Source organism: Triplophysa dalaica, chromosome 1, assembly GCF_015846415.1.
Source record: "Triplophysa dalaica isolate WHDGS20190420 chromosome 1, ASM1584641v1, whole genome shotgun sequence".
In the NCBI taxonomy this organism is placed as follows: Eukaryota; Metazoa; Chordata; class Actinopteri; order Cypriniformes; family Nemacheilidae; genus Triplophysa; species Triplophysa dalaica.
The window spans coordinates 4608528-4631593 of NC_079542.1; the positions used below are offsets into that span (position 1 = coordinate 4608528).

At 36.4% G+C, this 23066-nt stretch overlaps 2 protein-coding genes across 3 annotated transcripts; both read left to right on the forward strand.

Annotated features, from left to right (window-relative positions):
- The first annotated feature begins 259 nt into the window (after nucleotides 1-259).
- On the forward strand, nucleotides 260-9310 carry sepsecs (Sep (O-phosphoserine) tRNA:Sec (selenocysteine) tRNA synthase). The gene is made up of 11 exons (XM_056745340.1): nucleotides 260-621; nucleotides 892-1046; nucleotides 1410-1528; nucleotides 2194-2352; nucleotides 2501-2654; nucleotides 2798-2900; nucleotides 2987-3116; nucleotides 4158-4249; nucleotides 6109-6202; nucleotides 6451-6541; nucleotides 8515-9310. The coding sequence occupies exons 1-11, from the start codon at nucleotides 508-510 to the stop codon at nucleotides 8759-8761; spliced, it is 1458 nt and encodes a 485-aa protein (XP_056601318.1). The 5' UTR covers nucleotides 260-507; the 3' UTR covers nucleotides 8762-9310.
- A 1332-nt stretch (nucleotides 9311-10642) lies between these two features.
- On the forward strand, nucleotides 10643-20316 carry lgi2a (leucine-rich repeat LGI family, member 2a). 2 transcript variants are annotated; one of them, XM_056750999.1, is made up of 8 exons: nucleotides 10643-11515; nucleotides 12046-12117; nucleotides 14680-14751; nucleotides 15824-15895; nucleotides 15986-16057; nucleotides 16470-16639; nucleotides 17591-17755; nucleotides 17845-20316. In XM_056750999.1, the coding sequence occupies exons 1-8, from the start codon at nucleotides 11292-11294 to the stop codon at nucleotides 18660-18662; spliced, it is 1665 nt and encodes a 554-aa protein (XP_056606977.1). In that variant the 5' UTR covers nucleotides 10643-11291; the 3' UTR covers nucleotides 18663-20316. The 2 variants fall into 2 exon arrangements, with proteins under 2 accessions (XP_056606977.1, XP_056607699.1); XM_056751721.1 differs by having other exon boundaries at nucleotides 10643-11504.
- The last annotated feature ends 2750 nt before the right edge of the window (nucleotides 20317-23066 follow it).

Below are 23066 nucleotides of genomic sequence, written 5' to 3' on the forward strand. Positions count from 1 at the left end.
GCTTCCTTTTTTGTACAGCAAGTCACTTATATAAAAGCATCTGCTAAATGTAAATTGGTTTCATTAGTCCTCTTACACGCTCACTTTGACTGAATAGTAAAGCCAAAAGAATGGAAAATATGTTTAATTATTTTATTTACATTTTTCATTTTTTTTCTGCCTAACTTTTAAACCGTTTGTCAGTCTCACAGCCGCGATTTTATGCGATCGCGGACTTTTACTTTGAAATAGAGACGTCACTGAGGGGCGGGATTTAAAACGGAAGTAAACAGTGAACTCAGAAACCGATTGATTTGAACTTCACGCTGACTCAGATAATTTAGAAAATGTTTAACCTCACAGCAGACCATCCGTAGTGCAACAGAAACGGGGGCGGATTACTTAAAACAGTATTTCCGGAACGATTTAACACTGTCAAACAGCATTAGACCCTATCGACACTTTGAACACGTGCAGGCGTGTTTCCTGACTATTAACATCTGCAGCGGTTTTCGTGATTAAAGGGACATGAACATCGAGAATTTCGGCCTGAGCGAAAAGATCGTCTCGTCTTCATATGTTCGCCAGGGGCTGCAGGCTCGTCGCGGTCACGAGCATCTGATTCGTGTCCTCTTGGACCAGGTAATGATCGTATTACTGCGCATGCTCAGTTTACTAATGGAGGAACTCCTTTTAATTGGTTTGTATTGCAATATTTGTTTAATTGTCAATTAGAATAATCTTTGTGGGGTCAAATCATATTTGTTTATAATAATTTAACCATAATTTAATTCGATTTTTGCAAAATTTGTATTATGGTATTCACATTGGAAACCATATGAATGTGTATTGCATTAGGCCTACTCTGCAAGCATGTGTGTTTTTGTAGACTTTGACTTTTTTGTGTTTCAGGGTAAATGTCCAGAGGAGGGATGGGACGAAAGCACCATAGAGCTGTTTCTGAATGAGCTGGCGATCATGGACAGCAACAACTTCTTGGGAAACTGTGGTGTGGGAGAGCGGGAGGGCAGAGTCGCTTCCAGTCTGGTAGCCAGAAGACATTACAGGTTGGAAATGCTCACCGTAAAGTTTTGTGCCTGTCAAAGCACAAAGACACGAAGTGAGGGTTGGTTATAGAGAAATAGGATAAGAATGAAAGCCCCTGCCGGGAAAACATACAAACTCTTTAGATTACCAATACCATAATGAATGGTGTTACCACTGAAACAAAAACAAAGTTCCATTATGTATGTTTTGGCCCTCATTTCAGTAGGATTTAGTGGTGGCAGTTTGATTCCCACCTGCCGGTATTAGAGACCCACAAACACCATTACAGTTTACATTCAAACCAGTACAAATTTCATTATAACAATTTCATCCAATTTCTGTGATGGTTTGCCTTTGATATCAGACTTTGATGTCTCCGTTAGACTGATCCACGGCATTGGTCGATCAGGGGACATCGCTGCTGTTCAACCCAAGGCTGCTGGTTCCAGTCTCCTAAATAAAATCACCAATTCGGTAGTCCTGGATGTTCTGAAATTTACAGGTGACCTTTTACGTCAAAGCTTATATCTTTATAATATTTTGTTAAGCTACATACTTGATAAATGGACGTATTAGTATCTCACAGTATGGACCCTGGACAACAAAACCAGTCTTATGGATACATTTTTCGAAATTGAGATTCTTACATAATCTGAAAGCTGAATAAATGAGATTTCTATTGATGTATGAGTTGTTAGAATAGGAAAATGTCTGGCTGAGGTACAACCGTTTAAAACATGATACAAAAAAATGAAAATATTGAGAAAATTGCCTTTGAAGTTGTTACTCAGGGGAACTGTGGCAGGCCATCCACTCACAAAAGTTTTTATATATTTAGGGTAGGAAATTTACAAAATATCTTCATGGAACGTGATCTTTACTTAATATCCTAATGATTTATGGCATAAAAGAAAAAATCTATCATTTTGACCCATACAATGTATTTTTGTCTTTCACTAAAAATGTTCCTGTGCAATTTAAGACTGGTTTTGTGATCCACGGTCACATATAAGTACAATAGTTTTGGAAAATATACATCTATGACTTTTTATTTGAATATTATTTAATTAAGATGTATTAAAGATTATGTGTCTTGTGTAGTGATTTGAGTCTAAGCTTTGGGAAGAAGGATGCTTTGCCAAATTGTAATTATAAATGTTTTCACAGGTGTTAGGAGTGCATCCTCGTGCTTTGTGGTCCCCATGGCGACAGGAATGAGTCTCACATTGTGTTTCCTCACATTGAGACACAGAAGGCCTGAGGCCCGCTACATCCTTTGGCCTCGAATTGACCAGAAGTCTTGCTTCAAATCGATGGTGACTGCTGGTAAGGTTCTTTTGGAGAACCACTGGTGTTACAGAAAACACTTCTTCTCTTTTCTTTTTGAGTCATAGGGAGCAGTTTTGTCATGATGCTGTGGGGTCACATGTCTATTTAACATGCTTCAGATCAAATGTGCTTTAACTTTTACAAGGTTTTGAGCCTGTGGTGATTGAGAATGTTCTGGAAGGAGATGAGCTACGAACAAACCTGGAGGAAGTGGAGAGAAAGATTGAGGAGTTGGGTGCCAAAAACATCCTCTGTGTCCATTCCACAACGTCCTGTTTTGCACCACGCGTTCCTGACAGGCAGGTCAAAACCACTGGACCATATAGAGTTACTTCACTAAAACACACATTTAGACGTATAGACTTTTTTCAAATTTGTAGACATAAAGGACAAACCCAAAATTACACATCTCAAAATAAACAAACTGTAACTATTTTTTCAGACTAGAGGAACTCGCTGTTTTGTGTGCAAAGCATGATATCCCTCACATAGTCAACAATGCCTACGGAGTGCAGTCATCCAAATGTATGCACCTTATACAACAGGTAACCCTACAGTGATGTTGCATTTGGTGTGTTTGTTTGATTTATTTACTTTTTTCGGTGAAATTGACTTATGTTGTGCCTTCTAGGGAGCCCGTGTGGGAAGAATTGATGCTTTTGTCCAAAGCCTCGATAAAAATTTCATGGTCCCAGTCGGTGGTGCTATCATTGCTGGATTTGATGAAGTCTTCATTAAAGAAATCAGTCAAATTTACCCAGGTATGAATATTTACAAATTATACAGCTGCGAAAAGAATGAAGAGAACACTCCCAAATTATTTGCAGCGCAGCTTTTCTGAATTTACAATTTAGGAACATGTTTAAGTAAAGTTATCATTTTGTTTAATTCTCTGTACTAGCGACAACATTTCTACAATTTTTTTTATTTATTTGCATTTTATTTATTTTTTAATTTAAATGGGAAAAACTGTACAGATGAACAAAAAATATCTTGTCAAATGTAATGTTTTCACATGTAACTTTATTTGAATATATGAATATATGATGGAGTAGGTCTGCTTTTTTACAACTTTCACATGTGGGGTGACTTTGACATTCCTGAGGTTTGGTTTTGTTGAAATTCAACAGACACTGAACTGGTATTGTCCAAGAATACAGTACAAGCAAGATGAAGGGATCTCTTAATTTTTTTATACAATTTTTATAATATTCCTCAATTTATGCCTTAACTGCCTACATATACAGAAAGAGTTGTGCTAGATTTTTTTGTATGAGATGCTACAACGTTCCTCTCTGCATATCCTTCCCATTTTATTTCTGCACTGCAGAGGAAATCCCCAACAATCTCTTATTGATTTTCTCAGTGTGCTGGAGTGAGTTACTCAGAGAAAACACACTTGTGGTTTTGTCAGTTTCTTCAGCTCTGAATATTTATCAAATGCATGACTGTGACACCAGTGCAAGATTATAATTTAATATTCACATACTGTATAATATATATAAAGACTGTTATATTCAGATAATGAAATATTCATTATCACATCAATACAGATGATTCTTTCTCATTTTTTTAATTGTATTAAGGTGTTTTCTTTATAAGGGATTATAAATATTATATTGTAGTTGTACACCACAGTGGTCAACTGTTGTTGTGTGTGCTCTGCTTTATACACAACATTTTATTTCTTGTTCTTTAGTTCTCCATAAAAAGCATTGAAGTGTTATATGCATTACGGTTCTCAGTGCTTGTGATCTGTTGATTTAAATGCATTGAGATCACATCACATCTATTTTCCTTAGGTCGAGCTTCAGCTTCTCCATCTCTAGACGTCCTCATCACTCTGCTTTCACTTGGAGCGAGCGGCTACAAGAAACTCTTGTCACAAAGAAAGGTGAGACACAGAGCTACAAAGCTACATTTAAGTTGTGTGTGCAGCATCCAATTTTCTGAAACACAGTATCTTTTGAAACACTTGCGGTAAAATCCACTCACATTATAATAGAGAAGCCATGAAAGCTATTGATTGAGCACTAATGCAGCTGGATTATTAATCATTTAGAGTCATATGGAAAAAAGGTTGTTATGTTGCCGCATTAAGATGTTCTCTATGACTGAATTCAGTGGCATGTGATCTTCAGCCAAAGGGGATGAATCTCTGAAGACTAAGTTTATGGTTTTGAATGAACTCATTCTTTCAGCATATTACAGTACGATGTGAAGTGGGATTAGTGCGTGATTATGTTGCGTTTTGGGTGGTTGCTAGGATGTGCTAAAATATTCTGCGATGTTGCTTTGACTGGGAAGTCAAAAGTGTATTTCTTGATGCAATATATGGCTGCATATATATGTAGTTTGTTGCTATACATATGGCCTCCAATGTATATCTATGAAATTGTTTTACAAATTTTAATCATCAACCAAATGATAATAGTAGAATTTTTGTTCAGAAAAATTAAATCTCTTATCATTGTTTGTTCATGACCAGATCTCCAACCGTATTTATGATCAGCATATACACAAACAAAAAGACAAATAAAGAGATAAGTGTAGAGATAATAAAGGGATAGTTCACCCCAAAATGAAAATGTTGTCATCGTTTACTTAACTTCAAGTTGCTCCAAACCTGCATAATTTCTTTGTTCGGTTGAACACAAAGAAAGATAGTTAGAAAAATGTTGGCAACTTTCTGAGATTCTGGGGCACCATTCACTTGCATTGTGGGAAAAATTACAGTGTAGTCAGAGTTTGCTTACCTATATTCTTAAAAAATATAATCTTTTGTGTTCAACAGAAAAAATACTAAATTTTTTCAACTATGGTAGTCAATGGTACCCAATCAAAAGTAAGGATTAGATGTAGAAAAAGACCTAGTGCATTCCAGGTTCACTCTCTCTATTTGTCAGTTTCTTCAGTTTCTAAAATGCACAACGGTTCAAGATTACATTTTATATCCAAATACGGTCTCTCTTTCTCTCTCAATATATATATTATTGCATTTTGTTCTGTTGAACATTTAGGGAACAGTTCTGGGGGACTTTTGACTACCTTTGTAATTTTTTTCTACTATGGTAGTCAATGGTGCCCCAGAAGTTTTAGTTGCTAACATTCTTCCAAATATCTTTCTTTTCAACTTGAACAAACTTTATACAGGTTTGAAAGAACTTGAGGGTCAGTAATTCATGACAGAGTTTTAATTTGTGGGTGGATATCCCTTAAACAATAGCGTAGGACTGTGAATCTCAACCTTTATAACCTCAAGACCACACAACAATATTTGAAGTCCCCCCACTTACAATTTCTTCCCAATATATTATTCTACGACATGTCTGACAACAGCTCCACACGGAAATCTGGTCTCACAATCATCGAGTTTGTCTATTATTACATGAAGAAAAAGGCAGAACTTGCATTATATATATTTATAAACCCCATGTTTATCGATTTGATGTATGTAATTCTGTAGGCTGTGGAAAAGCTTGTTGTGATTACATAAAAGGGCATCTTATTAATAGCATCATTGTAGCAAAAAGTAACCTAAAGACCCCCTTCAGTTCATTTGCAATCGATCTCAGCGGTGAATCGTAGCACTGCCAACACAGACAGTACAGAACTGAGAACAGTGGAGGAGAGAAAGCAGGTGGTGGGTGTAGACCGGCAGACACAAACCTGCAATATTAGCACAAAACACAACGTACAACATATAAAAAGATTGAAGAGCTATTTATAGCTGTAGTTTTGTATGGCCCGCAGGAGCTGTACGGCCACCTGGCGCAGGAGCTGAAAGCTCTAGCTGAGCGGCACGGAGAGAGACTGCTGCACACGCCACACAATCCAATATCACTGGGTGAGAAATGATAAAAATATCACATGTCTCATGTCGGGCTCATATGTCCTTGCTTGTAGAGTGATCATATAGCAAGTTCATAAAATATAGACCATATTACCGTAAAACACATAGGCATTTCACAGTATCTGTTACCTTTATGTCATATGATAACCTCATTGTCTTTCATCACATGGCAACATCTCAAAACATGTGTTGGAGTGTTTCATGACCCTTCAAATGGTGTTTTTTATTCTGGTGTTCTCCAGCCATGTCCTTGAACTGTCTCCAGGCGCACAGTGATAAAGCGGTCACCCAGCTGGGCTCCATGCTCTTCACCAGACAGGTGTCTGGTGCCAGGTGAGATACTGTCTGCTCTCACGTCTGCGCTAATAAAAGGATTCTTCCTGTTATAAAGAAAAACATAATTCAACAGAACGTGATTATTTAGTGATTATTGTATAGCATTAAGATTTATTGTAAATAAAGTTACTGGAACCTGTCCATATTAAGGGAGTGTTTTAGCCTTTGGTTGTGGACTATGAGGATTAAACATTTTAGGTGTGAAAGCCATTTGTTTTAAAGGGATACTTCACCCGAAAATGAAAATTCTGTCATCGACTCATCATCAAGGTGTTCCAAATATTTATAAATGTTGTGAATTTGTTAGCAATATGTGGAACTCGCTTTTGTTAGCAATATGTAAGAATGTTAGCGACATTTCTGGGGCATCACTGACAATTTTTATACGAGAGATATTTTTAAGAGTTTTGGAAAGTGAACAGTTCTGGGGCAATTTTGAATACCTTTGTAATTTTTTCTACTGTGGTAGTCAATAGTGCCTAAGAAGTCTCAGTTTCTAACATTTTTTCAAATATCTCCATTGAACCTGAACAACGAAATTTATACAGAATTTTCATTTGTGGTTGGAGTATCCCTTTAACACTGCACTGTTAATCTCAATTTTTAAAGGTGATAGTTCAGCCAAAAATGAAAATTCTGTTATCATTTACCCACCATATAGTCATTCCAACCCTTTATGACTTTCTTTCCTCCATTGAACACAAATATATATATTAACGAAAGTTGGTAACCGAAAAGCCCTGGACGCCCTTCACTTCTATTGTACAGACACAAAACCAATGCATGTAAATGGGGTCCAGTTAACAACGCTTTTCAATACAAGAGTCACTAAGGTTTTAAATGACAAGAGTTTGAGTAAATGATGACCGAATTATCATTTTCGTTTGATCTATCACTTTAACTACAAGACCCTTCCCTCCACATCATTTGAAGTCCACCCACTCACAAATTTTTTTTTTTCTGATAAAATATACTACAACTTGCTATTTCTAGAAACAATTACAGTACTGTGCAAACATCTTGGGCACGTTAGTATTTTCTCAGAAAATGGTTTAAGTCAATTATTTATATCTTCTGCTTTAGTATGTCAGTAGGAGTCTGACAACAGCTGGTGCTCCACAAGGAAATCTGGTCTCGCCATCGTCGAGTTTGTCTATTATTACATGAAGAAAAGATAAAATTGAGACGGAATAAATCCAGAAAATTTGCATCACAAATAAGATTGAAGGTGAAAAGGAATGTTTGGAAATGTAAATGACAAATGTATATATCCTCCTGAAGCACTACATCAAAACTTATCAATAATTGTTTTAAGATTATTTTTGGTGTCAAAAACCAATAAATTGTTTTGTACCAACAAATTTTTGTTTTATAGAAATCGTGTTCTGTCCATTTAAGAAACACCGGCCCAACAAAAAGGCAATAAAACAGTCCACATAGCAATGCCCTGGCAAACATCCAAAACACATCCTGCCATTGTCTTTCAGAAGGACAAACACCACTCGCATTTCGCTTAGAAATTGAAACAAAAAAGACATCTGCTGTCCTGATTTAGCTTTTTTTTCTGACCCTAATAGCTGAATTGGCAGACATCCCCTTCTCTTAAGGACAATATTTACTGCTGGACATTGAGTAACCTGCTGTAATATTGATGTGAAACAGTCTTTTTGCTGTCTACTCTCATTATTCAAATGAAGGTTTTTCTTACTCTCATGGGTTTATCTTGTGACATTATCTCCTCTACTCCTTTTAGCCTGCCATGGACTAAATACTGACTTTCTCAGAGAGACATGCAATAAATATTTAGTATTTTAGTACTGTCATTCAGGACACGGTCATACATTGACCTAAATGTATGTTGTGATTTTGAAGGCATTGTGGTAAAATCTTTACATTTTTCTATGCATTTACTCATGTTGTTCTGTATGAACATTATTCATATTTTTCTCATTCACATCTCTTTGTTGTAGAGTGATTCCTCTTGGTGTGGAACAGACTGTTAGCGGACACACATTTCACGGCTTCATGTCACATACAGATGCCTATCACTGCCCGTACCTCAATGCAGCATCAGCCATAGGAATAACCAAAGATGACGTAACTTTGTGCATGAAGAGACTTGAGAAATGCCTTAAGAGTCTTAGGAAAGAAGCGCCTGTAGAGAAGAATGAGTCTACATCGGCCGCTGAAGGTTTGGAAGACCAAACGGTTCCCTGAGCGTTTATGGTGTTGTGTAATTCTCTACACATTCGCTTTGTGTTTTCTTGATGTTGTCGTAATTATCTTATGTTTGAAATTTGTTGATAATTTGATATTCAATGTATCAATTTCTTTTTAACTAAACCAAAGCGATTTAAACTGGAGTTAAAAGCTCTGATAATAAACGCACACAATACCATGAATTCTTTTATGCAAACTGGCTTTATTAAATATTTACACTGCATTACAGATATGGGTGATTCTCACGAAATCACTGAAACATCATGGAGTTGAATTATAAAACATACATTTCGGTAATAAAAAAATTATCATAATAAAGATAATTGTGTTCTCTACCTTGGACAAAACATAATTTGGACATAGAAATGAATTATGTACGTGTTTTATTACTTTTTCTGCTGAAATCCCAATTTGTCTGAGTGCATTGTACGTTGTAATTTAAACAGAATAAAATGAAAGTATTGTGAAAAAACACAATTGGATGTTTTACTAGACGTCCTCAAATGACTGACAGAATATTCATGTAAAATAAAAATGAAAAAAATAGTGGAAAAAGAAATGTCTAGGACTGTTATTTTCATCCTCCATGTTTTTTAAACCTACACTAACATTTACATTAAGTTTGATTTAATGTGAAGAAAGGCATCTAGTACCTTTTAAAAAGGCTAAAAAGTTCAAAAAAAATTCTAGTAAAAACGTTATATTCTCTTGTCACGTTTGTTTCCCTTCTCCTTACCTCCACAGGTAGTTTTCCACATTTAAAGAAATTTTATTCTATTAAGATAAAATTCATTTACGTATGATGTATGATTAGTAAAACTTGCTTAGGCATCATGGCTTCACTTGTTTTTAGCAAAACATGCTATGAGATTGACAGTTTCAAATGGTTATGGTAACGATCATTTTTAAGGCATTTTTTTACATTGTGTTAAATTGTCATTAAAAGTTTTGAAATGAATGTCTTTTAAAAAGTAATATCTTGTTTTAAATGAATATAAAACTAATTTGTTGAAACAAGTGTTTTTAAGAAATCAAGATTTTGTGAGAATCCCTTTAATACAGCATACTTTTTTAAGGATAATTCTGTTATTTTAATCCAGGTGTGCATGGTGCAACAATTTGTGCAAAATGAAAAAGGAGACAGTCATATGGTATTATAAGAATCTAACCGGTTATTGTTGGCTTTTAAAAAAGAGAGTATTATTAAGACATTCATTCTAGGACAGACAGTGTAGAAATGTGATTTCTTTAACAAATAATGAATAACAGGTAAACGTTAGTTAGACCTTGTAAGACTTCCATGAACTATGGTCACGAGTTAGATTCAAACAGTAGTTCCTTCACTGAATTTCAGTGATTATTTATTTTTTGATCAACCTGAATGGACTGTCCTGATGTAGGCCTAAGCCATCACTGACTCTAACAGTAAATTTGTTTTGCATTCACTGTTTTATCTTGACTTCAGTTACCTCTAAGGTAATTGAATTCATTCTTGTAATAGCAGTGACATTCGGGATGAGAAACACTAAATAAAAGGAGACTTCGAAAAACCATTTTAGCTTTGTTTTATTGATTGAACACAAAAGAAGATATTTTGAAAGAAAAGGTAACTGGGCAGCGCAGGCACCCATTCACTTCTACTGAACGGACACAAAACCAATGCAAGTGAATAGGTGCCGGTTAACAACATTCTTCAGAATATCTTCTTTTGTGTTTTGTGAAAGAAGGAAAGTCATACAGTTTGGAAATGACATGATGGTGAGTTAATGATGACAGAATTTTCATTTCTGACTTAAGTTTCACGTCAAACTCTAAAGAATAGTTGTAGCAAGTTGTCAAAGTGCATTATTTTGAAACACTTTTGCTTTTTGGCATTAACAGGTATGAAAGATGTGGAGTGTTTAGTCGTCTATGGTTAAGAATAGTGAGAGAGTTCGGGAGCTGTCCATGGTGCTGCAAATCTCTCTTTCCTATAGACCTCTCTAAAATATTCTCCAAATATTCCTTTTATATGCTAAACAAAGATTATATCTGTAAATAATGAGTTATACGTCAGGATTTCTGACAGCTTGAGTGAATATTGGCCCTGAAAAATATTTCTTAACATCCCTTTCATGGTTGAAAAACACTTTGAGGAACCATCAGTTGTTTACCTATAAAACCACTACAACATGTATATCTATTGTGTTTTTGGTCTTATTATTTAATGGTGTTCTGTTGGTTCCCATCTGCCATATAACATCCAAAAAATAAAACCCAATAGGCTATATCGCCATACACACCCATAGTTTCCATTAAACCCATATAACCATTAAACATATTACAAAATGTGATGGTTTCTATTGTTTTCTTCGGCTGGGATTCACATCTGTAAAAGTCAACATCATTGTATTGATCCACTCAGGCTGTTCGACCAGCATCCGCCGATATCGGGCGCCGTAATAAATAAATAAATAAAGCGCGAGGAGATGATGTGCTGATGTCAGGCGCGTGAGTGCTGCATTCATGCTGCAGGGTGGATGTCTTCATGATCTGTTCCCGATTCACACATGCAAACCTGACGAGCAAGATGGGGATCGTCGTCAAACATTGCGTGATTATATCGGCGGTATTATTGCTTCTGATCCCGTCGGCGATCACCGGGAAAAGGGCGTTTAAATGTCCGTACTCGTGCAGCTGCTCAAAGGAGTCGATTATCTGCGTCGGGTCTTCTTACGTCCCGAGATACATTCCCAACGATGTCAGTTCACTGTAAGTCTACATATTTGTACATGCGTATGTCTCCATTTTTATGTACATCCTCAGCTATGATGGGGGAACATCATTTTTGCGTTTTCAGAACCGATGCATTTCAAATTGTTATTATAACACATGCAGGGTGATTTGGGTAAGGCGGGACACTTTTCCAATCATCCCATTCACAAAAAGTGTCCAGCTTTACGCAAAATCACGCTAATAATATATGAACTTGTAGGCCTGTGTATAAGTGCTTGTAATAAAGGTATTGGCTACAATTTACAATACAGTTACATGTGTGAAGGGCTACATACAGTTAACATGAACTAACAATAGCCTACATCATTCATTTATCTTAATTTCTTTCAACATTTGCAAATGCATTTTTGAAATCAGAAGTTAACATTATGGACTAACAAACAAGAACTAGGAGATGCATTGCTGTGAATATGATGCTCATTGTTAGTTAATGGTATTTAATGCGTTCACTAATCTTACTTTATGAGACCTTATTGTGAAGGGTTTCCAACATCTTGTTTTTGCAGGAGTATTGTGAACGGGACCTTCTCTGAAGTCAAAGAGGCGATGTTCGCTCACACCCCGTCCTTACAGTTACTGTAAGTAAAGCCCTTCTGAGATGATGTTGAGTCCAGGGTGCACTTAAATGTCTTCGTATTGATCCATGGAAAGGGCACTTCTCACAAACTTTCTGCTTCGCAGTTGTAAAATCCTCTTAACATCCATCAGGTTCATTCAGTTGATCCTCTAAATTAGTTTGAGAGAGCACAGGTAACGCTTGCACTTTATTTTACAGTATGTGCACTTACGATGTGCTTGCTTAGCCAGCAAAATACTGGTAATATACTTGGTCATATACTGGTAATATGGTTTAACGTTCGATTTGTACTATAGTATATACACAGTTTCTGTGTGTAAGTAACAGGATTTAAAAATAAAGTGCTTTCCTGTAAAACCTATTATTTTGGGACAATGTGTGACTAGGCTATAATAATTTACAGTGGTGTTTATTTGGTACCCTTGTACTAAGATGACGTCACAGGAAAGATATCACTGTGTTAAATATTGGTGAAATACGGCAGTAATTTTAAATCTACCTCGCAGTATCTATTATTTCAAATGCAGATTTTCTTTCTGAGCATTTCTTCTTTTCCCACATTCCATTAGAGCTCCGGAGGTTGACGTCACGTAATCTCAACGCCGCCATTTTGGCAGGCTATCAGAAGAGCGCTAGAGCGGCTGTAGCATTGGTATTGACAATTTGATACTTTACAAACCGTAGGGTAAGCTGCTGTGAGCCAGGACGCCAACAGGTGGAGGAAAGCAAGGGGCAAATCGTTTTATCTTATAGGACGATTTAATGATTAACTGCAATAAAACGTGCTTACCAACACATGTCACCGCTATCTCTTCCTCTCTGTCCTTATGCTGCCAAATCCTGAACAAGACACATGAGAGCAGCACTCGCCTAGTCCAGCTGTGCAATCCGCAGTGGGCTCCTAACACAACCCCATCATGTCTGACCACCACCCACAGCTTCAATGGAGGTTAATTTAGTTTTTAGAGAGTGTTTAACCTGCAAGATCAGTGGTATAGCTATGCTGGCTACAAACAAGGACACCAAGGGTCGATTACGTTAGCCAACAACACAGTTGACTTACCCTGCCAATGACGACAAAGCAGGTTAAAGCCGGCAAACTCCAAAGTTGAATATCCATTCGAAAATTCACCTCAATTTTGACCACTCAGGCTTTGAAAGAGTGTCTGGAGTAGGATGATGAAAAGTTGATGAGGAAGTTGTAGATATTAGGATCCTGCAGGTCAGGATATGTGTCCGTTTCATTATTGATACACTTCAAAGCATCCCGTGGGCATTATGGGATCTTTTATGTTAAATGAATTAAGTTTTGCTATGCACATGGTCTAAGTCTTTTGAATTAAAGTCTGTTGGCTTGAAACTCATGCTGGCGGCATATTTGCTCCCGGCTGTCCTTGCCTGCCAGAATGGCGGTGCAAACAGAATAGGTCATGTGACTGCCGGAGCTCTATTGAAGATTTCAGCGGCAACAACAAAAACAAACGTTTTGTGGCCCAACCTTACTTTCGGTAGACCTCTGCAAAGAATCAATGACTGCAGAGTAGTTTTTATTTAATTTAATACAATTAATATACATTTAAACATTCATATAAATGAAATATAAAAAGCTAACTTCGGGCCAGGCTTCTGCGTTGGTCGCTGTTTTCAAATCAGACTAAAAACAAATGCTTTGGTTCAAAATACATTGTAAGATCTAACTTTTTATTAAATTGCATCATTTTTATAAATTAGCACTGATTACATTAATGGGACTTTTTACCAAGCGTGCAAATATGTAAACATGTCTTAATTGTTTCTGAATCTGTCTGGAATTTTGGAAAGAAAAGGTGCACATCTACATGTGTGAATTAAATGATTATTTATGTTACATGTATTGAGTGTTACAATGTTCCATGCTCTCCCCCTTTTCAATAAGCGATTCAATCATTGTTCCCCGTATATGAGGATTAGCCATATATTATCACTGCAATATTGGTCTCGTCTTTTGGGACTATCTAGTATAAATGCTAGTTTTGGATAACCTCAGACACGGATATCTGTCCTCTTTTAGTTTTCTTGTATTCAATTTTAATTGATCAGCCCTACGCTTCACAACCCTGAAAACTTGTATTCATATGAACAGTGTGATCACCAGGTATTTGTTTGATCCATCAGTTATTTATCTTTTACTTCTGGGGCTGTTTTACGGAGAGATTTTTAGTGCACTTGCTTTCAGAGAGCATTTCACACTTTCTCTCTGGCTCTCTGATGCTGTTGAGACGAGATATGGTATATTCTGCTGTGACTTTGTGTTTGGCGTCATTGAAGGCTTTCGTGATGTCAGCGGTTTGATGTACTGACACAAGTCTACTCCTGAGAGAGCAAAACAAAATGAACTAACTGCACCAACACTGAAAGTATTGATTTGAGTTTTCGCCAAATGTATTATACGCATACAGTGTCTTTAGTCACTGAGTTTATCATGGCACATATCATGGTCTGAGAGACATGGTTTCAAAACATTTCAATTTTGTTTATTGTGTGCTTACTGTGTTCTGACCTATTTTCTCTAAATCACTGACAGGTTGCTTAACTCCAATGCTCTCACTACAGTACGGGATGATGCATTTTCTGGCCTTTCACACCTGGAGTACCTGTAAGTGTGGATCAATATAGCTCTTTTCTTTTATTTCTTTGAATTATATTCATAATAATTCTTAATAGCGCTTAAATGGCCAGACTTTATTTAGATCTATTCTATACACTGATAATTCTTTAACATTGGAAGATGATAAGCGATATATTGGCCGATATCCAGTATCTAAAAATGAATATAACATTTTCGGAGACTGAAACAAAAGTTCAAAACTGCTTATGTTTGAAAACATTGACTGCAGAAAACAAGGTATACACGGTAAAAATGTTGCTGTAGTTAGGCAGCTACTTGCCGGTAACTTACTGTAGATTTATATTTATCAACAGCTTTTTTCAAAGATAAATGAACATTAAGTCTTTATCTCTACAGTGTAACCATAAGTTCACTTTTCCCCTGATAATCATGTACTTAGCCTACTTTACACTAGTTAAAGATTCTTTAACTTTTTAACTTTTCTGGTATAATGTAACAATTGTTCTTTCAGTGCAATCCAGAAAAGTGTTCTCAATAGCCACATGTCTAAAAATTCTCGACAGAAAGCATTCAGACAGCAGTCGGCTACAACCAGTATGCTTTCGTTCCTATAATTCACACATTCGTAAATATCTACATACTGTACCTACAACAATTTTTTTGCTAATAACAGTTAGGGAATGATCATGACAGAAAGACAGTACTGTACTGTATTTTAACTATGAGTAACATGCAGCTGAAGTGTTTCAACTAGAGGAAGTGAATCATAATTTGTCGGATATAGCAAATAGTCCCATACCAATAAAATAAAAATGACCACCATTTATGGGCCGGTACCGATATGGTCGATAATTGATATGGTTCTGGGAGGGTGTTTTTAAATGATCATTTTATCTGTGTGACCCTTTACAGTATTTTAATGACTAAAATGGTTCTCAAACCTGGCAGAACAACATGACTAAGACAAACATTGCAGATGTTTCCTTTTTTTAAGAAAAATTTATTCTCCACTGTACTGTCCACAATATATTTTCAATCATCAGACATCTTTTACCATCCGTGTCCAATTTTTCAGTTTTGTTTTCTATTCATTTTCTAGGTTTATAGAAAACAACAAGATTGAGACGGTATCCAAATACTCTTTTAGAGGACTCAGGGATTTGACCCACCTGTACGTCAGGAACTTTCTTTCATATTTACAACATTTTTAATGCTTTTTGTTTAGTTTTGTACTGTAACGTGTTTGGTTTTGGTCTCACAGGTCTTTGGCAAACAACAACCTTAAAGGTTTGCCACGAGATCTATTCATAGATCTGGATTCATTGATAGATCTGTGAGTTTCAACTTCTTTGCATGCCAATCTATGCAGAAAAATCTATTATTTTTGTACTTCCAAATAAATCAATACTATATGTGACCTTGCTTGTGAAAATCCAGCTAAAGTCATTTTTGGTGATTTGCATATAAGCATCCTACATTGTGGAAAGAAGATTCTTTGAAGTATAACATTGATATCTTTATTGTTGACTGAGTAATGAGATGTCGAAGATTAAAATTATGGTGAAATTAATGCTTTAAATTAATCTTTGATGCTTGTTATCTCGAAAATAGATTCTGAGACTTGCCTGGTTTTCACAGTCTGGGTCACATATTGTTAATATTTTGTAAAAATGAATGCGCTTAAATTCCATATGTTTTCTATTAAAACCCTTTTTGTTGATCTTTGGTTGTATATGTTATTGTAGAGATCTGAGGGGTAATAACTTCGAGTGTGACTGCAGAGCGAAGTGGTTGATGTTGTGGCTGAAGAGCACTAATGCCACCGTTTCAGACGTCCTCTGTGCCGGGCCTGAAGAGATGAAAGGCAAACGGCTCAATGACATGGCAAGCTTACATAATGAGTGCGTCTCCCCCGGTATGTGAAAGAGTGCGTGTGCATGACTTTTCAGAGTCAGACCATGTTTGAGAGTCAGAATAAGCATCAAGCTACAGCATAAACTTTTATTTAATGTCCTTAATGTGTTTCTTTTACCCACTCACTGAAGAGTAAAAATTACATATAAAACTTTTCTTAAGGGTCCAATGTGTAATTCTTTGGATGATCTATTGACAGAAATGCAATGTAAAATACATAACTATATCTTAAGAGGTGTATAAAGACCTTACATAATGAAGTGTAGTTTTTATTATCGCATAATTAGAAATTTCTATCTACATTCAACGCGGGTCCCCTTACATGGAACTAACCATGTTGTTTTTACAGTAGCCCTAAACTGACAAACTGCTCTACAGAGGGCATTTTGTAAAGACGTTATCTCCTTTGGAAACGAAGGGAAAACGTGACACCATTAGCTCTGTATTAGCTGACGCGGTGCTTCTCAAGGGAGGGGTGGAGTGAACTGGGGTTGCAATCCGCAAGCTTGCCTCCACATGCCGCTAAACTCTATACACTGGGCCTTTAATAGAACAATTGTTGCCCAAAAATGAAAATATCATCCTTTACTCATCCTCGTGCCATTCCAAACCTGTAGGCATTTTTCTGTGGCAGAACAAACAAGAAGATATTTTGAAGAATGTTGGTAATCAAATATGATGCCCCATGCACATCTATCGTATGGACACAAAACCACTGAGACATTTCACAAAATATCTTCTTCTGTGTTCCTCTGAAGAAAGACATATACAATTTTGAATGACATGAATATGAATAAAAGACAGAATTTTAACTTTTGGGTGAACTATCCCTTTAAGGGCTGTGAATATCTGTACAACATCCTATGAGCATTTTCCAACAAGTGTTTTTTTCTGTCTGTGTGGATTGTAGTAAGTTATGTGAGTAAATCGAACTTTAATTTATTTTGGCCAGATTTTATTCCTCTTCAATCTGTGTCTACTGAGTCTTTGTCCATCGACACGTTCTCCCACAAGAAAGATGTGTATGTGGCCATCGCTGCTCCAAACATCGAGAGCTGCATGGTTCTCCAATGGGACCACATCGAAATGAATTTCAGGAGTTATGACAACATCACCGGTATAAATATGCTAATATCATATGGAATATGCTAATACATAGCATAATCTTGCCTTTGTTCACTTTGTATCTGTTTCCAATAATCCCAGGTCAATCCATCGTTGCCTGCAAATCCGTGATCATCCAGGACCAGGTTTTTGTCATTGTTGCTCAGCTCTTTGGTGGTTCTCACATCTATAAGTTTGATGAGGACCAAAGCAAGTTCTCCAAATTCCAGGACATTGAAGTTTCTAAAATTTCCAAGCCGAACGACATTGAGGCCTTCCAGATTGGCAACGACTGGTTTTTCATCATCGCCGACAGCTCCAAAGCCGGTCTGTCCACCCTCTACAAATGGAACGACAAGGGCTTCTACTCTTACCAGTCTCTTCACGAATGGTTTCGGGATACTGATGCTGAGTTTGTCGATTTGGACGGGAAGGCTCATCTCATCCTGGCGAGCCGTTCTCAAGTACCGGTTATCTACCAGTGGAACAGGAGCACCCTGAAGTTTAATTTACAGGGAGAGATTCCCAACATGGAAGACGTGGTTGCCGTCAAGGCCTTCCGGATCAAAGAGGAGCTGTATCTGGCCATGACACGATACATCGGGGACTCAAAGGTCTTGCATTGGACCGCTAAGGATTTCTCCGAGGTGCAGGCACTTCCTTCAAGAGGGTCCATGATCCTGCAACCGTTTACCTTCAAGGAGAGATACTACCTGGCTCTAGGAAGCGACTACACGTTCTCACAAATCTATCTGTGGGATGACGAAACAAAGATTTTTGAGCGATTCAAGGAAGTCTACATCCAGGCTCCACGTTCCTTCACTGTGGTCTCCACCGACCGGAGGGACTTCATATTCGCTTCCAGTTTCAAGGGGAGCACGCAGATCTTTGAGCATATCATCATCGATCTGAGTCTTTAAATGCTGTTCTGGACACGGTCTCATATTTTTTGGGTGTATGTTATGGGGTCCGGGAAGAAAAGTGAATTTGACATTATCAGGTTCACAGAAATAATTATATGCCTATTACGCGTCATATGTAGTTTTATATTGATTCTGGGTTTAAATTTAAATTTGGGTTGCGATGTATTGGAATTGCTTTGTATGTATAACAATTCCTCGACTCCACTAACTGAAAAATATTGCAGAACGTGTGGAGGATAGATTGCTTAAAAGACTTGCATTTGTCACCTGTAACTATCAAAATCTCTCCTTTCTTCTTAACATTTCAAAACTCTGCTGTGATGCATGATATGGCTGCAAAAAGGCATGTATACAACGTTTGAAATATAGATACGAGTGACAAATGCAATTCTTTAAACTTCTATTGTAACCACTCCAAGTGAAGGGGGTGCTGATAACACCATTCTTCTAAATATCTTCTTTTGTGTTCTGCGGAAGAAAGAGTGTCATACAGATTGGAAATGACAAGAGGGTTAGTAAATGACGACAGAATTTTCATTCTGAAGGTGAACTTATCTTTTAAGTAACATTAAAAACCTTAGCAGGAATATATTTCCTTTATAGTTTCAACGTCTTGAGGATCACATCTGGTGAACAGATAGCTCAGTAATGATAATAGTCAGTTGAAATAGGCAACTTTATCATCTTTTAAGAGTATAATAAATCAAAACTTCATGTTTAGTGTTCTTGTAACTTAGTCAATCTTGCAACTACATGAAATGTTTGGTAAAGCTTAAACTTGTCCAGGAAAAAATTCACTCTAAAATCAAAAGAAAAACAATGTTGCACGTTTAGAAAATGAGGCCTGGTGGAAGGAACATTAAGATGCGCTTTTATGACAATATTCTGGATTAAGCAACCCCTTGCACCCCAATATTGTCGCTATTACTTGTTGATTTATCATGTTTCTTAAATGCTATACTTTAGTTGTCCTGCTTTCTTTTTTTGGAGTGAGAATTGACTTGGACATGTTCGTAACAGGACTGACAGCAAGACGTTTATGCTTAAAATACAGGGAAAACATCAAAAGCACAAGCTTTTAAAACGATCGTACATGTTACTAGAAATTGTATCTTGCAGATTTAATCAAACGTTAACCCTAAAATGCAGGTGTTAAATCAGTTTTCGATTAGAGAGTTCTGTTTAATTCAATGAATGTAAATAACTATTGTACTAGTGGAAAAAATGTTGAATGTCTGCCTTTTTTGATTGAAGGTGTATTCAATTAAGTACTTTCATTTTCTTGCTGTTTTGCAAGATGGAATACAACAAAACTCTATAAAAAAAGATGGAGCCTGCAAAAGCATGAGATTCAGCTCTTTCTCTTTAATAACATTTAAATCTAAAAACAAAACAAAAGGTTACTTATTCATTTCAGTTTTAGCATAATGTAATAAAAATATGATTATTTACTAATTATTTTAATTTTTGAAATCATTGTACTTATTTTTATTATTTGTTGAATGGTAGTCATACGTTTTTGAATACTAATGTAAATAAATGCTTATGAACATTGACTATTGTTCTTATGATTAATATTTATATGTTTATAATTTATCAAATAAAAATAAAACAAGATATTTGTATTATACTATTAAACAATATTACTAAATATTCAGATTCTACTGTGTTTATTATTTTATATTATTTTTAAGATGTCTTTAGTTATATATTTAATAATAGTATTATTATATTTGATTATACTTTCTGGAAAAAACCTGTCCTGTTCTTTCAGGCTGATAAAAGACAGGTGCATACATTGGCTCATAGTAATGCTTTTTCAAAACCAATAAGGCGTCTTACAATGTGAAGCTAAGATTTTTTTAAATCCAGAAAGTTAAGAGTAATAGTGTGGCATTTTTTGCATTGGCCATAGCCAGTAGTTTTTATTATTATTTATACAAAATATTGCTTTTATAACATCTGCTGGTGCATGATAGATACACACAATTTCTTGATAAAAAAATTATGATTAATATACATGACTTCATTAGGTAACAGTACACCAAATAACAGATATTTTTCAGAGGCAGAATTGTTTTTTGAATAACAGAATTACGATCAAAACAATTATTGTAACCAAATTTATAAAAAAATAAAGCAAAGAAATAACAAAAATGTAAATAAAAATAAATGCTAGGGGGAATAAACAGAGTTACCTAAATAGGCTACATTAAAATACAGTTGTGTTCAAAATTATTCAACCCCCACTGAAATTGATTGTTTTGGTCGGATTGACATGGATTATGATCATTCAGTCATCCTGCTTACAATTAAATCAAAGAGGCACGTGTAGGTCAGACAAATATAACATAACATTTATAATGAAATAACCACAAATGTCTTTTCTGAGCTCACATCATTATCAGTTTTATTCAACCCCCAAGTGACATTCAATCTTAGTACTTAGTACAACATCCTTTTACAGTTATAACAGCTTTTAAACGTGAAGCATAGCTTGACACAAGTATCTTGCAGCGATCTACGGGTATCTTCGCCCATTCATCATGGGCAAAAGCCTCCAGTTCAGTCACATTCTTAGGCTTGCGCACTGCAACTGCTTTCTTTAAGTCCCACCAGAGGTTCTCAATCGGATTTAAGTCTGGTGACTGCGATGGCCACTTCAAAATGTTCCAGCCTTTAATCTGCAACCATGCTCTACTGGACTTGGAGGTATGCTTGGGATCATTGTCCTGTTGAAAGGTCCAACGTCTTCCAAGCCTCAGGTTTGTGACGGACTGCATCACATTGTCATCCAATATCTCCTGGTACTGAAGAGAATTCATGGTACCTTGCACACGCTGAAGCTTCCCAGTACCTGCAGAAGCAAAACAGCCCCAAAGCATGATTGACCCCCCGCCATGCTTCACAGTAGGCAAGGTGTTCTTTTCTTCATAGGCCTTGTTCTTCCTCCTCCAAACATAGCGTTGATCCATGGGACCAAACAGTTCTAATTTTGTTTCATCAGTCCACAGAAAACTTCTGTGGTTTGTCCACATAACTTTTGGCATACTGCAGTCGACTCTTCTTATTCTTTGGGGACAGCAAGGGGGTGCGCCTGGGAGTTCTGGCATGGAGGCTTTCATTACGCAGGGTGCGCCGTATTGTCTGAGCAGAAACTTCAGTACCCACATCTGACAAATCTTTTCTCAGTTCCTCAGCAGTCACACGAGGACTTTTCTCCACTCTACGCTTCAGGTTGCGCACAACAGTCGAAGTCAGCATCTTCTTTCTGCCACGACCAGGTAGCGTTTCAACAGTGCCCTTTGCCTTGAATTTGCGAATGATGCTTCCTATGGTGTCTCTTGGTATGTTTAACATCTTTGCAATCTTCTTATAGCCATTGCCCTTCCTGTGACGAGTAATCACCTGTTCTCTTGTCTTCCTGGACCATTCTCTTGACCTCACCATGTTTGTAACCACACCAGTAAATGTCTAGAAGGAGCTGAGTATCACAGTCATTTTAAAGCTTCCTAATTGGTGCTTATTAGGCTTTATTGCTGCTCCCTGATATCCACAGGTGTTTTCAATACCTGATTGAAAACACTTCATTGAACCTCTGTTCTTCAGAGTGGTAGTCTTTAAGGGGTTGAATAATTATGTCAATGAAGAATTCACAAAAGAAACATTTACTACTGTATTACAAAACTAATTGATGTCATTTTAGTTGCATATGGTTCTTTAAGAAGTCCTTGTAGGATTTCATTCTGAATACAATTACAAATGTACACTAAATTCCCTAAAACCATTTACAGCATTGGGGGTTGAATAATTTTGAACACAACTGTAGTTACATGCCTGTAGAATATGACAAGCTTTCTGTTTTTTGGAGGGTAAGATTAAATTAACAATTTTTTCTTCCTAAAATGCTTTAAGGCATAGTTGTATAATAATAATCAAATAAGTGTGAAATTGTTTGTCTTTCTGAAACAGACCTAACAATACATGTATCCACTGTATACTCTATTTTCAACAAGAATGTCAAGTAAATTTGTACAGAATCAATACAAATGAATAGTCTCTTTACAGGAATTATAGCCATCTTTATTCTTTTTAAACATTTAACTTTCTTTATTCTGTGAATAAATGTATCCAAACATTTGGACCTTTAACAATGTCCTTTTGGAACAAAGCCTAGATCTTATCGATTAATTATTTATTTATTTTATATAAACAAAATCACTTTTCTTTAGAAACTGGTGTAGGTGTACGGCTACCTCCTCTGGGCATGCGCACTTCAAAACCGCATTATGTTAGTCACGCTGAAAGCAGTTGATTAATATTTTTTATGGTTATGTTTAGAGTTGGGGTAGCTGTAGGTGTTAGTTAATGTAATTTATCACATTACATTATTGGCAAGAT